We start from the raw sequence: 14,064 nt of genomic DNA on the forward strand, positions 1-14,064 counted from the left end.
CGAATCGTGGTGTCCAGAAAGCAGGAAATATTCCTCTGGCACGTTGGAACGAAACGCGCAACATATATGAAATACACGAAGACGAAGATCTCACCGTTTTTGACGTGAGTGCCGGCGATAAGCTGATCATTCAAAACACGAGCGAAGTGCCACCCTCTTTGAATCCCATCACGCTTGTGCTTCTCTTCAAACGTAATCTCTAAAAATGTCTAGGCAAGCCATCGTCCAAGAATTGCATAAACCTGCACGCCGCAACTACAAACGTTTAGCTGTGGTAACCAAGGGCATCGACGACCTCTGGCAAAGTGACCTCGTGGAGATGAGTAGCGGCAATCTAAAAAATGTGCATAAATTGAACAAGAGCAACAAGTACCTCCTCACCGTCATAGACACGTTTTCGAAATTCGCATGGGCTCTACCTTTGAAAGCCAAAACGGGGACATGCGTCACGGAAGCATTCAAGACAATTTTTCGCGAAAGCGACAGACGACCACGGTTTTTGCAAACAGACAACGGGAAGGAATTTTACAATGCCGTATTCCAAAAATTTATTCAAAAACATGACATTCGACATTATTCGACTTTCAGTCACATCAAAGCCAGCATCGTGGAAAGATTTAATCGCACTCTGAAATCGCGCATGTGGTCACGCTTCACGCTTCAGGGAAGCTACAAGTGGGTCGACATACTGCCGGAACTCGTTAACGACTATAATCACACGGTACACAGAACAATAGGCATGAAGCCGGCTGACGTTACCAAGTCCGACGAGCAGCGATTAATTTCTACAGTTTACTGTCCAAAGTACACGCCCACGACAAAAAAACCTAAATACAAAATTGGAGACCAGGTGAGGGTCAGTAAATTGAAGCGAACGTTCGACAGGGGTTTTACACGAAACTGGAGTACGGAACTTTTTACCGTGGTTCGAGTTCTACCCGGAAACCGTCACACGTATATAATAAAGGACAGTGGCGGTGAAATTTTATTGGGGCGCTTCTACGAGGAGGAACTCTCTAAAACGAAATACCCCGACACGTACCTTATCGAAAAAGTTTTGCGTAAGAGAGGCGACAAATTTTTGGTGAAATGGCTGGGACTTCCGGACACGAGTTGGATCGATTCAAACGAAGTGATTCTATGAGTGCGTGGAATGTCGTGAAACGTTTACCTGATTCGGAAAATCGAAAGAAGAAAAGGAACGGCGAGTTGCTTCCCGACAGCATCCGCTGTCTGATCGTAGGTCCTTCGGGGTGTGGGAAAACAACACTGCTCGTGGACAATTTTCTCCTCGCACCGAATTGGTTAGATTGGAAGAACAGGCACCTCTACGTGTTCTCGAAAAGTTTGGAGCAATCCAAATACCAGCAACTGATGAAACTGTACGATGGTCTGGACATTGCAACGTTCTCTTCGGAAATAAAACCACTCGACGATTGTCGTGAAAATTCAGTCGTTGTGTTCGACGATGTCATCCTGGAAAATCAAAATGAAATTCGCAATTTTTTCACGCAAGGTCGTCACAAAAGAATAGATTGCTTCTTCCTAGCTCAAACGTTTTCCAAAATTCCAAAACAGTTAGTACGCGACAACGCTAATTTCATATGTTTGTTTCGTCAAGATCACACCAACCTCAAGCACGCGTACGATGACTACGTAGGCGGAGACATGAACTACAATCAATTTTCGGAACGCTGCTGCTCCCACTGTTGGAACAGTGACGATTTCGGATTCGCGACGATCGACATGACGAGAAAACCCAACGACGGAAAATACAGAAACAAAATCAACGACTTTCTAAACGTTGCAACGTTGTGAGAAACGACGTGTATAAATAACGCTATGACGAAACGAAAAATCGAAGACGAAAATCTCAAGCTTCGCGATTACCTCGCGAAACGCTTCAAAGGTTGGAAATCCGAGAATCGCGGATTCTACGAAGAGAAGAAACGTCAAGATCAACCTGTGATCGACGCCATCAGCGATCTAGGTAAAGAAATTAAAGGCGTCACGGAACAAAATAAAAATTTAATCAACGAACTCGTACCACTTGCAGCTAAAAGTTACACCGTACCCACGCCCATTTCGAGCATTCCTTCGACGCCGTTCGAACTGAAGGACGTACCCGCACGACGTCGAGCCATAGGTAGCACGTCTTCGGATAAGATCGAGTTGGGACCTTTGGCACGAGACTACCTGAGCACGGGGAAATTCGACAAGGATGAAGTGTTCGGATTGTATCCGAGCATGGAGAGCAACGAAGGCGGTGGTGTGGTTTGGAAGATTGGAAAATCGAAGGTGAGTTTCGAAGGCAACGACATTAAAGTTAATTTAGGCGATAAGGATAGTTGGAACAGGTATCCGGGTACGGTGGGACTGTGGGAACTCGTTGCCAAAAAGCAGCCGAAAGATTACACCGACGAAGATTACCAGAGTTACAAGGAAATTTTGATCATGACGGATGCCTTGTACCAGAACAACGACGCCTCGCAGAATAGGGTCAAATCCAGCAGCGGCGAGAAGTACAGGAATCTCATCAAGCCGATATGGAACCAGGTGAAAACAGGCAGCGGCGTCAAACTCTACAACACCCTGCCCAAAGAGTTTGTGTGGGTGGACGACGTGCGCAAGCTCATAGACCGATTGTTGGTTATTGCAGGAGAGGAGAATGCAGGCAATCGTAATTTCTACAACGAGAAGGTAGGAATTGTGGACATGATCAGCACAAAACTTTCCAACTTCATCGTGAACAACGACAAGGGCATAGGTTACCTCATCAAAATTATCAACACGCTACCTCCGAGATTCTGGAACGTGGCCGAAGGAAAGGGACTCGTGAACGACATCATCAACAAGTTACCTTTCGAGATGCATTTACCCGGCTACCAGTACTGCGGACCGGGTACCAAACTCGAGAAAAGATTGGAGAGAGGAGACAAGGGTGTGAATCCGTTGGACGCCGCATGCAAAGATCACGACATCGCCTACAACACCACTCGCACCGATCTGGATGCACGTCACGAAGCAGACAGAAAGTTAGAGCACGCAGCTTTCGAAAGATTCATTAGCAGAGACGCTTCGCTGGGAGAAAGAGTTGCAGCACTGGGCACCACCATCGCCATGAACACGAAACAAAAATTTGGATGGGGTGTGTAGAAATAAAAAAATTTCTCGAACCGTGAAAAAAATTTCTTCGGTATATAAATAACACTATGTAAAAAAAAATAAAAATAAAACTCCAGTTGTGTTTGCCATATAAAAAATGAGTAAACAATCACTAGACGCCCAAGCATTAAAACAAATGCTAAATTCATCAGTCGAATATGTAAAAATTCAGGAATTGGAAGTAGACAAACCTTACACGATAACTTCTGGTTCAATTGTTTCTACCCAGTATGGTCCCAAGGCGCGTCTGTTGCTCAACGCACAATACAGTCTATTTTTACCAGATCGATACGCTAACATGTTATCCGACGAGAAGCTAGCTATTTTAATCGAGAACAAAACTCGAATCGTGTACAAGGGTACAAAGGAACTTCTTGGTAAGAAAACAAAGCACGTAATAGAATTTGTGTAACAGCTCTGCGCAGAGTATATTCTTGAAAAAAAATTACACGGAACAAAAAAATCTCAGAATATTTATATATAAATAACATACCGAAAAAATTACACAAAACAAAAAAAATCTCAGAACATATATATATAAATAACATACTGTGAAAATAACATATAGAGCATCAACATGAAGCCCAAGGGTGTCGTGTACCAGATACCATACTCCAATCTGAAAAATCTAGGTGCCCTCGATGGGTTACTCACCAAGAAACAACGCGAGAAGAAACGTTCTTGCTTGACGAAAGGACACGGAATAAAATTACTTCTCAGCACACCTCAATTGAAACGCTTGCAGCGTTCGCGAAAACAGCAAAAGATCGGAGGTTTCATATTCAGCATCCCAGCCATCCTGGCAGCATTGGGGGCCGTTGGAAGTTTGGCCGGCGGAAGTGCCGCCATCGCGAAAACCGTCATCGACTCGAAGAAGAACAAGGCAGAATTTGAAGAACAAAAACGTCACAACCTGGCTATGGAGAAGAAGGGGAAAGGTATAACCAAAAAACAAAAAAGCAACCTCGATGCTTTAAAAAAATATAAAAAAAAAGAAGAAGCCCTGTCCAACTTCGATATTGAATCTCTGATCGAACTGTTGGGGATAAAGAACTTCAGGGGTGTTTTCATGTCCGATTCTCTACCCTCTGCTGTGAAGAAAAAGGAGTATGGCGTGGTCAACCTAGACAGTTACAAAAATCCTGGTACACATTGGATATGCTACCTCAAAATTGACGATAACAATGCATTTGTTTTCGATTCGTTCGGTGGCACACCACCTGCCAGGTTGGTGAAGTATCTCAGTGTTGCCAACCTCTACTACAATGACAAACGCATCCAGGGTTTCACCGATGTTAACTGCGGCCACCTATGCCTTTCCGCTCTCGCATACATGTCTAAAATAAATAACCCGTCGGTGGAACATTTTCAGAAAGTATTGTGGAATCTTAAACACGATGGGCGTGTTCCACCTCACGAGTGAATCTTCAATCTTGAAACTCACGCTGCACGACGACATCGTCTATCCTAAATCCGTAGCTCTGCGTGCATTCTACAGCATGTACCTCATACCTAACGTCACGCAGCACAACAACAAAATTAGCGTCGGAAGCGAACACATCGTCGTCACGCCAGGCCAATACAATCTTTCCACTTTGCAAGCTCAGTTACCCAAAGGCACGTACCTTTCTCAAAATTCGGTCACGCACAGAGTGGAAATCGTGTCGGCGACGGAGACCGTGGACCTGGGCACCATGGGAGAACTTTTAGGTTTCGAGAACAACACAAAACTCGAAGCTGGCATCAAGCACACGGCAGCAAACATTCCTAAATTTCTGGCCATAGAGACTCTGAACGTTCACTGCAACGTGGCGGAAGGCATGATCACAAAATCCTCGGACGTATTGTTAGGAAGTCACAAGCAAACGGGAATCATAGCCACGTTCAAACCCAGTTCCGAATTCATGGAACCGATCATCTACACACCCTCTTCGCCGATCTATTTTCCAGTATGTCGCAACCGCATAGACGACATAGAGTTGGTGGTGACGAACGAGAAAGGAGACGTGGTGGATTTCGCAGGTGCCACTACGACGGCCATCGTGGAGATCAACGTATAATAAATAACACGCATAGTAAAAATGGAGCAAATCGAAAGTTACGAATTGCAATCTTTCCCTCCCAACCGTCGTACGTTCGCCAATCTCAACGAAGCGAACAGGGAGATCGAATACGACGTGGACGTAGGCGACGGGTTCGTTCATCCTCACAGAGCGGACCTCTACCTTCAATTCGACGTGGTGAAGAAAGAAAGCGGAGACGCGTTTCCGCCCAATGCCAATTTGAAACTCGTGGACAACTTCGTGCCTCACCTGTTCTCGCAGGTGGAGGTGAGGAAACACAACACCGTCATCGACAGAATAGATTATCCAGGCATCACGTCGACGGCGGTGGGAACATTGAAATTATCCAAAACAGACGCGGCATACTATCAGGCAGGAGGTTTCGAAGCGGGGACCAAAATATCAACGAGAAATCACACGGTGCTCTTTCCCATGCGTCTGCTACCGGGATTCTTCTCCGACTACAAAGAGATCATGTGGAAAGGAGGACTGAGGGTCACTTTTCGAAGAGCGGCCAACGACAACGACGCACTGATGCGATACACCAACTTGAACGCCGACGGCACGCCGATAGCCAACACTTTACCCGAAGCAGCCAAGTGCGTCATCCGGAGCATGGAATTGAGAATGCCGATCGTGGAATACGAAACGAATTACGCCCTCAAGTACAAAGCGGAGATCTTGAAGAGTCCGCAGGTACCGATTCACTTTCACGGTTACCAGTGCGTGCAGAAGTTGGCGTCGGGAAGTCACATGGAATTCGATGTGACAACACAGTTCAACAACATACAGTTCGACATGCCAGATTTCGTCGTAGTGCTCTTTCAGACCGGTCGCAATAACAACCAGGAAAAAGATTCCAGCAAGTTCGACGACAGCAAGATCAAGAACGTTTATCTGAAGAATGGACGCAACGAAGTCTTCCCGCGCGAGAATTACAACCTCGACATGACCAAAGACGATTACCTCAAACTTTACGAAGCTTACACCTCTTTCAAACGCGTGACCGAGGGAAACGTCGACATGTACTACACGCCCAGCGAATTCAAAGCACGCAGGCCGATGTTCGTCATCAACACGACGAAGAGGAAGCAGGTGGTGGTCAACGATCGAACCAATATCAAGGTCGTCTGCGAGTTCCACGAAGCCTTGCTCGAGGACACCGTGTGCAGGCAGCGTCATCCTGATTGCAGAGAAGTCCTTCGTCCACGACGTGAAGAACGAGAGGGTCACAGAGCAGTTTTAACATTTATAATATATCTTTTCTTGCACAATAAGAAATTTTTGTACTAGCACAATCAGTTTCAATGGCACAATACGAAAATTTCACTAGTTCAAGATGAGTTACAATATCAATTTCATCAGTTATCAGTTACAATATCTTTTTTCTCATCAGTTTTTGCACTATAGCACGAAACAATCAGAAATTTTTGCACAAAAATTTTGTTGTTGTTGTTTTTACATGAGAAAATTAACAATAAAATTTTTTTTATCGTTTCAGATGCTGTCGAACATCAAAAATACATACACATACAAACACACTAAATAAATAAGCATGCAACTTTATTTGTAACACACACATACATTCTCCATTTTCATCAAGAAAATATTATAATAAACATAATTATTTTTATCTATCACACAATAAAACTCTATATCCAAAATATTACAACATCAAATAACACTAGAGTTGTTAGTACACGTTGCATGCATTACGGAGGTCCTCTGTAGGGTTTCATGGAAGTTTGGGGAAAAAAAAAAACACGTGAAACCCTACAGAGGTGCGGTTATCTACAACCGCAGCCATTAGAAAACCTTTTACTTTTTTTGGTTGGGCACCACGCACCCTGGCGAGGTTATAGGGGTCAGGAATCCTAAAAACAACAATTATTTATTTGTTTGTTTGCCTCACAATACGAAAATAATAAGAGGCGCCAGCACGCCCACGTATGTATAGCACATCGTGTTTCCCCGAGAGAGGTTTACAAAGGTCACGATAGGTCTTTCCCTCTTTATCTTACAGCAACATTGGTATCTCTATTTTTGTTAGTTGCAGGTGGGTTGCCAACACACTCTAGTTAATAATGCTACATATTATACACACACACGCACACACATACTGTGTTGCCATCCATCCATCTCTCTTTTTTACGGCAGTATATATTTGTTGCCGGCTCTCCTTGCCCAGTGTGTGTATGTTGCGCCAGTGTATAAATTGACTAAACTCTTGCCAAGTAAAAAAAAGCTGTAGGTAGGTGTTGGCAACACTGTCGGTTGTTTAACTCTTCCCTCTTTTTCCTCTCTCTTTTTTTTGTAAAAGGCTATGGCAAAAGTACCAGTAGGTTGGCAAATTGTTTTATGCACTGTAAAGCCTCAAGCAGTATTGCCAGCTCCTTGTTTTAGGTTAGGTTATACCCAAAAACAAAAACCTTGGTGACTTTTCGAGTAAAATATTGGCAATGCTGCAGAACAAGCCTTAAGCAGTATTGCCAGCTCCTTGCTTTAGCTTAGGTTAGACCAAACAAAAACCTTGGTGACTTTTTCGAGTAAAAAGTTGGCAACACTGCAGAATAAGCCTCAAGCAGTGTTGCCAGCTCCTTGCTTGAGGTTACATTAGACCCAAAAACAAAAACCTTGGTGATTTTTTCGAGTGAGGAGTTGGCAATGCTGCAGAACAACTCTCAAGCAGTATTGCCAGCTCCTTGCTTTAGGTTAGGTTATACCCAAAAACAAAAACCTTGGTGACTTTTCGAGTAAAATATTGGCAATGCTGCAGAACAACTCTCAAGCAGTATTGCCAGCTCCTTGCTTGAGGTTACATTAGACCCAAAAACAAAAACCTTGGTGATTTTTCGAGTGAGGAGTTGCTAATACTGCAGAACAAGCCTCAAGCAGTATTGCCAGCTCCTTGCTTGAGGTTACATTAGACCCAAAAACAAAAACCTTGGTGATTTTTTCGAGTGAGGAGTTGCTAATACTGCAGAACAAGCCTCAAGCAGTGTTGCCAGCTTCTTGCTTTAGGTTACATTAGACCCAAAAACAAAAACCTTGGTGATTTTTTCGAGTGAGGAGTTGGCAACACTGCAGAACAAGCCTCAAGCAGTGTTGCCAGCTTCTTGCTTGAGGTTAGGTTATACCCAAAAACAAAAACCTTGGTGATTTTTTTGGGTGAGGAGCTGGCAACACTGCGAGCCCCACCGAGCCCCATTTTCGGGCGTGGAACCCGGCCACCTACACTACTGACATATATATAGGAATATTTTTGCAATTTATTAACTCTAAAAATCACAAGAAAGTTGAATGCCACTGGCAAATTTCGTGTGTTGGAAGTGTAGGCCCTATCTTTTGCAAATGTTCTTACTGAAACAGTTTTCTGTAACCTTTAAGTTTGTAGTTTTGATTCATTAGCTACTCTGTAAGCTGGTGTTGTTTTCATGAAAGTTCTGGTTTACCTACAAAAATTGATGTAACAATATATGTATCTTTTGGAATGAAGAAAATATACAGGCCCACCTACTTTATTTCCTGTTTAACTAGCATAATTTACCTTTTAATTTAATTAGCTTTTAAGTCTCTTTTACATGCTAAGTATTTAGTGCTAGTAACATTGCCAGTCTTTTTCTAAGAGTTGCAGTTGCATTAATGATATATACCTATTTAATGAAACTGCCACTAGAATAGCATGTGACAACTTGCCCCAGATATTGTGACAACTTACCCCGCATATGGGGTAAATTGTCACAACTGTATTGATCATGAAGAAGAGTTAATAAGTCCAGTTCAGGATGAGTTACATTGTACAGAGGAACATATGTTGTGCACAAGATAACTAAGTATTTGCATATAAAAAATTATAATTCTCGGCCTTTCGTGAGAGCCACAAAAAAATAAAATTTGAAAATTGTGACAAAGTGCCCCGGTCTCCCCTACATTCACTGCCTCTGTTCCTCCTGTCTGCCCTCCCCATAACCTTTCCTCAGTAAACCCGCCGTCACTGGGTTACTGAGAAAATCAGCACTGAAGAACAGAACACTTTATGCACAGATAGGCTAATCGGGACTGGGCCTACAGTTTAAAGTGGGATCAGAACCACTGTGCAATGTGCCTCCACCGCGTATCGAACACTGGACCCCTTGATTACAAGAAGACGATGTTACCACTGCGCCATCGGAGAGACCCTAAATACAATGTAAAAGGGAGGGGGGGAATTTAGTGTATCATTACAATAGGAATAGTAACAAAGTGTAATATTTGAGGTTCATTTGTAGAAAGATATGGTCTATATTCGCTAAATTTCGAAGATTGTCTTCATTCTTCGTTGATCTCATTACATTCCCAATCATTAATTAAAGTACTTCTCAAATATTTGAAATATTTTACTTCCTATTGACCAATGACGTCACCAGAGAACTTATTTTGGGTGGGCTCAAGAGTGAACGAATTCTGTACTTCAGGTGGACTAGGATTCGTTGATCATGCTGCCAAGATTATCTCTCTATGCGCTTGTCTTTCTAATATCCTATCTATCTCTCTCTCATTCTTCTCTATTTCTTTATCTTTCTTTCTTCCATTCTCTCTCTCTCTCTCACTTTCGCGTTCTGCCCATCTCTCTCTTTTTGTCTTCCTCTCTTGTCTCTATCGTTGTTCTTTTTCTTTATTTCTTTCTCTCTATTTCTCATATTCTACCTCTTTTTCTAGCTTTTTCCTAAACTCTCTCTCTTTCTTTTGTTCTGCCTTTGTTTCTCTCATTCTCTCTTCTTTTTCACTGCCACTCTTTGTACTATGTTTCTCTTTCCTGTTTCTCTACCTCTTTCTACAATTTCTCTCTCGATGAGTTTTTGTTCTCTACTATAAATGATTCCGAAAATGTGCTCATTTTGGATGTGCTAAGACTACTTCAAGGTGGGCTAGAGCCCACCCTCTCCCACCCATCGGAGTACCGGGTTCGAATCCCAGCCTGGGCAAGAATGTTCTTTGTGAATGTATTTTCCTCGATTTGATTTAGCCGTCCTCCGTGGTGAAGCGGTCAGCACAGTGCCCTCTGTCGTCTGGGGTCTCGGGTTCGAATCCCGACCAGGGCATGGGTGTTCCTTGTGTTCCTCAGCTTCGCGATTAGCCTAAAGTGGCAGAAAAGGAAAGTAAAATGTACCAAATCAATCGATTTAAATTTATCCTCATTCAGCCGTTATCAGCAAAAAGTGTCAGAAATGCGGCGTTAAACAATAAAAAATGCAATGCAATGGCATTTCCCTTTAACGTCCAAACACAGTAAAGATGTTGGTTCTAGAACGTTCGAGCCTGAAGTGAGATTACAAACCGGTTCACCCCTCGAACACGATTGGTCGATAGAAGTATCTCCCACTGTCATTCGCTAGTGAAATTGACGTTTACTATAACGCTCTTAAATAACTTTGCTGACTTTGGGTACCACCCTGTACCATAATGGATGTAGTTTGCATTTCAGCCTGTACGTAAAGCAATTATATCATTCCCTTCTACACGTTGCAGTGTAATTGATGCAATCAAATGGAAGAACCACGTGGGAAAATAACAGGAAGTGCTGCAGGAGATATTAATCACAAACATCGATTCTCTGATCGCAGCCTGGAAACTGCGACGGCTGTGCACTTTATACAGCGTTTGCACAAAGCTCTGTTTCCCTGTAGTAACCATGGCAACTCGCAACGCTAATATATTTTTATTATCCAAAGTAGAGGAATAAACATAACTCATTGTACACAAGGTTTGCTCGAACTAGTCCAGTGTGACCAGTTGCTGTAATTTCATCAGAAAATCCCTATTATTATTTTCAAGGAGTGACGCTTGTCGGGGCTGGGGGTATCATAGCTTTTCTTTGGCCCAGCTTTCTTAAAGAGAAAGGTTGAACGAAAGAAAAGTAGGAAAATTGCCGACACAAAAAGAAAGACAAGATTCCACCCCATCTCACTTGATTGATTGGTTGATTTCCTTGATTTTACTTCGCTTTTATGCCACTTTTGGCTAATGTGCGAAGATGGGGATGAGTGATGATATGATGAAATTGATGGACACTCACAAACATCCATGCCCAAGCCAGGATTCGAACCCGGGACCCCTGGCATCGCAGCGCGGGGTGCTAACCACTCAGCCACGGGGGCCGATCCCACCTCACTCGATAAAGCCACTTTTCCTAGGCTTATATCCGTCTCGCTGCTTATACGTCGCTCTTCTTCCTCTCATGGATACTCGCGACGATGAAAATGAACAATGAAGCCGTAAAATTGATGGTGCAATGTATGATGGAGCAAGCACAAATGTGCTTCGAATTCCTGCCTTACATGACTTCGAACCTCGGACACCTGGTTTCGTAACGCGTTATGCTGATCACCACGCCACCTATATCAACCTTTTCAAAATGATTTTTTTTCAAATACTCTTGATTGATTTTGTCATTTTACGTCGCCTTTCAACCACTTTTGGCTAATCGCGACAATCAGAGTGAATGGTGATAAGATGAAATGGGTGAAAGGAGACAAACAGACAAGGAGCGCATACAGGGTGTAGTACGTGCAGAGTCGTCTCGTGAACGCATGCGGTGCATGCTGCGCATGCGTCAATTGTGGGGAAAAGGACAGCTTGCTCTGCGACGACATTAATGAGCATTTCTACATTCTAATTTCTTCATATATGATTGATTGATTGATTGATTGATTGATTTGGTGTTTTAAGTCCACTTTATGCACAGGAAGGCTAATCGGGACTGGACCTACAGTTTAAAGTGGTATCCGAACCACTTGTGCCTCCACCAGGCATCGAACCCGGGACCCCTTGATTGCAAGGCGACGACGCTACCACTGCGCCATCTGGGAGGCCCTCTTCATATAGGAGAAGTATTTATTTTACACGAGAGCTCTGAACTAAGCTTATATTACATTTCTTGGATCTGAAGTGAAAGAAAGTAATAAATATTTTCACACAATTGATGCATGCGTCACTTCAGATCCAAGAAATGTAATATAAGCTTAGTTCAGCGCTCTCGTGTAAAATAAATACTTCTCCTATATGAAGAAATTAGAATGTAGAAATGCTCATTAATGTCGTCGGAGAGCAAGCTGTCCCTTTTCCCCACAATTGACGCATGCGTTCACGAGACGCCTTTGAAGAGAGGTTAACATTTTAGTTATATTGTTCATTGTCCACTATTCATCCTCATCTTCGCGATTATTCTTATTATTTTTTATTTGAAGTAGGATTACACTTAAACTTACAGTTAACTTTACACTGGTTATCTTACTATAAAAAAACAGCTTTTTTCCTTACTTTTAGCCACAAGTAGCAGAAGAGCGAAGTAAAATAATTCACATCGCTGCTGAGGATTTTATTTCAAATTCATTTCTATGAAAATATTAACTTAACGCTAAAACAGGCTGTATATGTGCTCAAAACTTGTTAAAAAAATAGTTATTGTTTAAGGGCTTGATTGTAAGTTCTTCTTTTTAATTTCGGTGTATTTTCTATTGCAGAAGTTCCAGATTGAAGAACGTGAAGAGTCTTATGCGTCTGGGGAAACAGCGACCTCCCAAGGATGACGACGAGAGGAAGCTCCTGCATGATTCGCACGACGGGGGCGGCAGAGGCAGTGGCCCCCCGCGACGCTCCAGCGAGCCAGGGCCCACGCTGTCCCGGACGGGCAGCGTGACGTCCTTGTCCTCGGACAACGAGAACACGCTGTCTCCATCCATGTCCGAAACCGTGAGGCGAAAGAGGTAAGTGCTAAGTGATGTCTTAATTTTACTCTGAGACAATCTTGCAGCATGCTTTTATGTGTTAATCCTCGTGTGAGCAGGGCAGCCTCGCCCTTATCTGCGTTAGGTAGGAATCCCATTATAAACGGTCTCTTTTTAATTCTCGGGTAGGCATTCTGGTCGTTCCGCTGAAGTGCAAGGTTATAATTCTCGGGTGTAACGATGAAGCTGGATTTGCGTCGTTTCTAGCTTTCGTTCAGAGGGAAACAATTCCTTTTCAGGTTTTATTAATACTCTCTAGCTTTCGTTCAGCGGGAAACAATTCCTTTTCAGGTTTTATTAATACTCTCAAGTTGCGTATCCAATAAAAATTACATTTATTAAAGAATAACCTTTACTAAACAATTATAAAATTGAAAGTGAAAGGCCGCTGAGTTCCTGCTTGTCCTTGGTTTATAAAAGTCAACTTAATACGAGGATTTAAGTGGTACTTTGGATTGTATTAAAAAAAAAATCTGTAGCTACACACTCTTGTAATGATTGAGTTAAAAATAATTACTGAATATTACTACATTTACTTACATAACCAAAGGCTACACTGTTTTTAGATCTCTACCATTGTTCTGAATATAGCGCTTTTCTTTCACCATTTGTGACAACCACTTTAATCACTGAATACTAGAGCTCTCTTTATTATCAAAATAATCACGTTTCACTTTAGCACTAAGTTTTTCACTTCACTTTCCTTTCTGCAAACTCGGATCCAATTAGAAGAAAACTCTCTGGAACAGCTGACAAAATCCTTTCGAGATGATCACGTCATCATCTCAGACCCATGCTTCTTGGCACACGTTTCCATCTTCCTCACTGCAGCTTCCGGACCGACCAACTTAGACCCTACAGTTTTCGTGGATATCGAAAACTAACAACGGACAGTCACTGATTCAGAGTTTTGATTTCTTCTTAACGTGATCGCGAACTACCGTTCAGTCGACAGCAGCCTTCCTGATGTCACAAACTGCGCAGCGTTCCGAAAACTTCCCACGCTCGCTCACTACTGTTCTTAGCGCCAAAAAAAACTGACACTTCTGTTTCCCGCGAGACATAGTCCA

The 14,064-nt window shown here is 42.8% G+C and overlaps 1 protein-coding gene across 7 annotated transcripts in view; it reads left to right on the forward strand.

The window, feature by feature from the left end:
- The window catches only part of LOC145987648 (otoferlin-like), a 453,910-nt gene that overhangs the window by 302,995 nt on the left and 136,851 nt on the right, over positions 1-14,064 (forward strand). For all 7 annotated transcript variants that reach the window (XM_083122142.1, XM_083122144.1, XM_083122148.1 and 4 more), the window contains exon 5: positions 12,731-12,973. In XM_083122142.1, coding sequence (XP_082978268.1) covers positions 12,731-12,973 — 243 coding nt within the window. The remainder of the gene's footprint in view (positions 1-12,730; positions 12,974-14,064) is intronic.

The sequence above is a fragment of the Lepisma saccharinum genome, chromosome 5 (genome assembly GCF_977018435.1).
Source record: "Lepisma saccharinum chromosome 5, izLepSacc3.1, whole genome shotgun sequence".
Classification (NCBI taxonomy): domain Eukaryota; kingdom Metazoa; phylum Arthropoda; class Insecta; order Zygentoma; family Lepismatidae; genus Lepisma; species Lepisma saccharinum.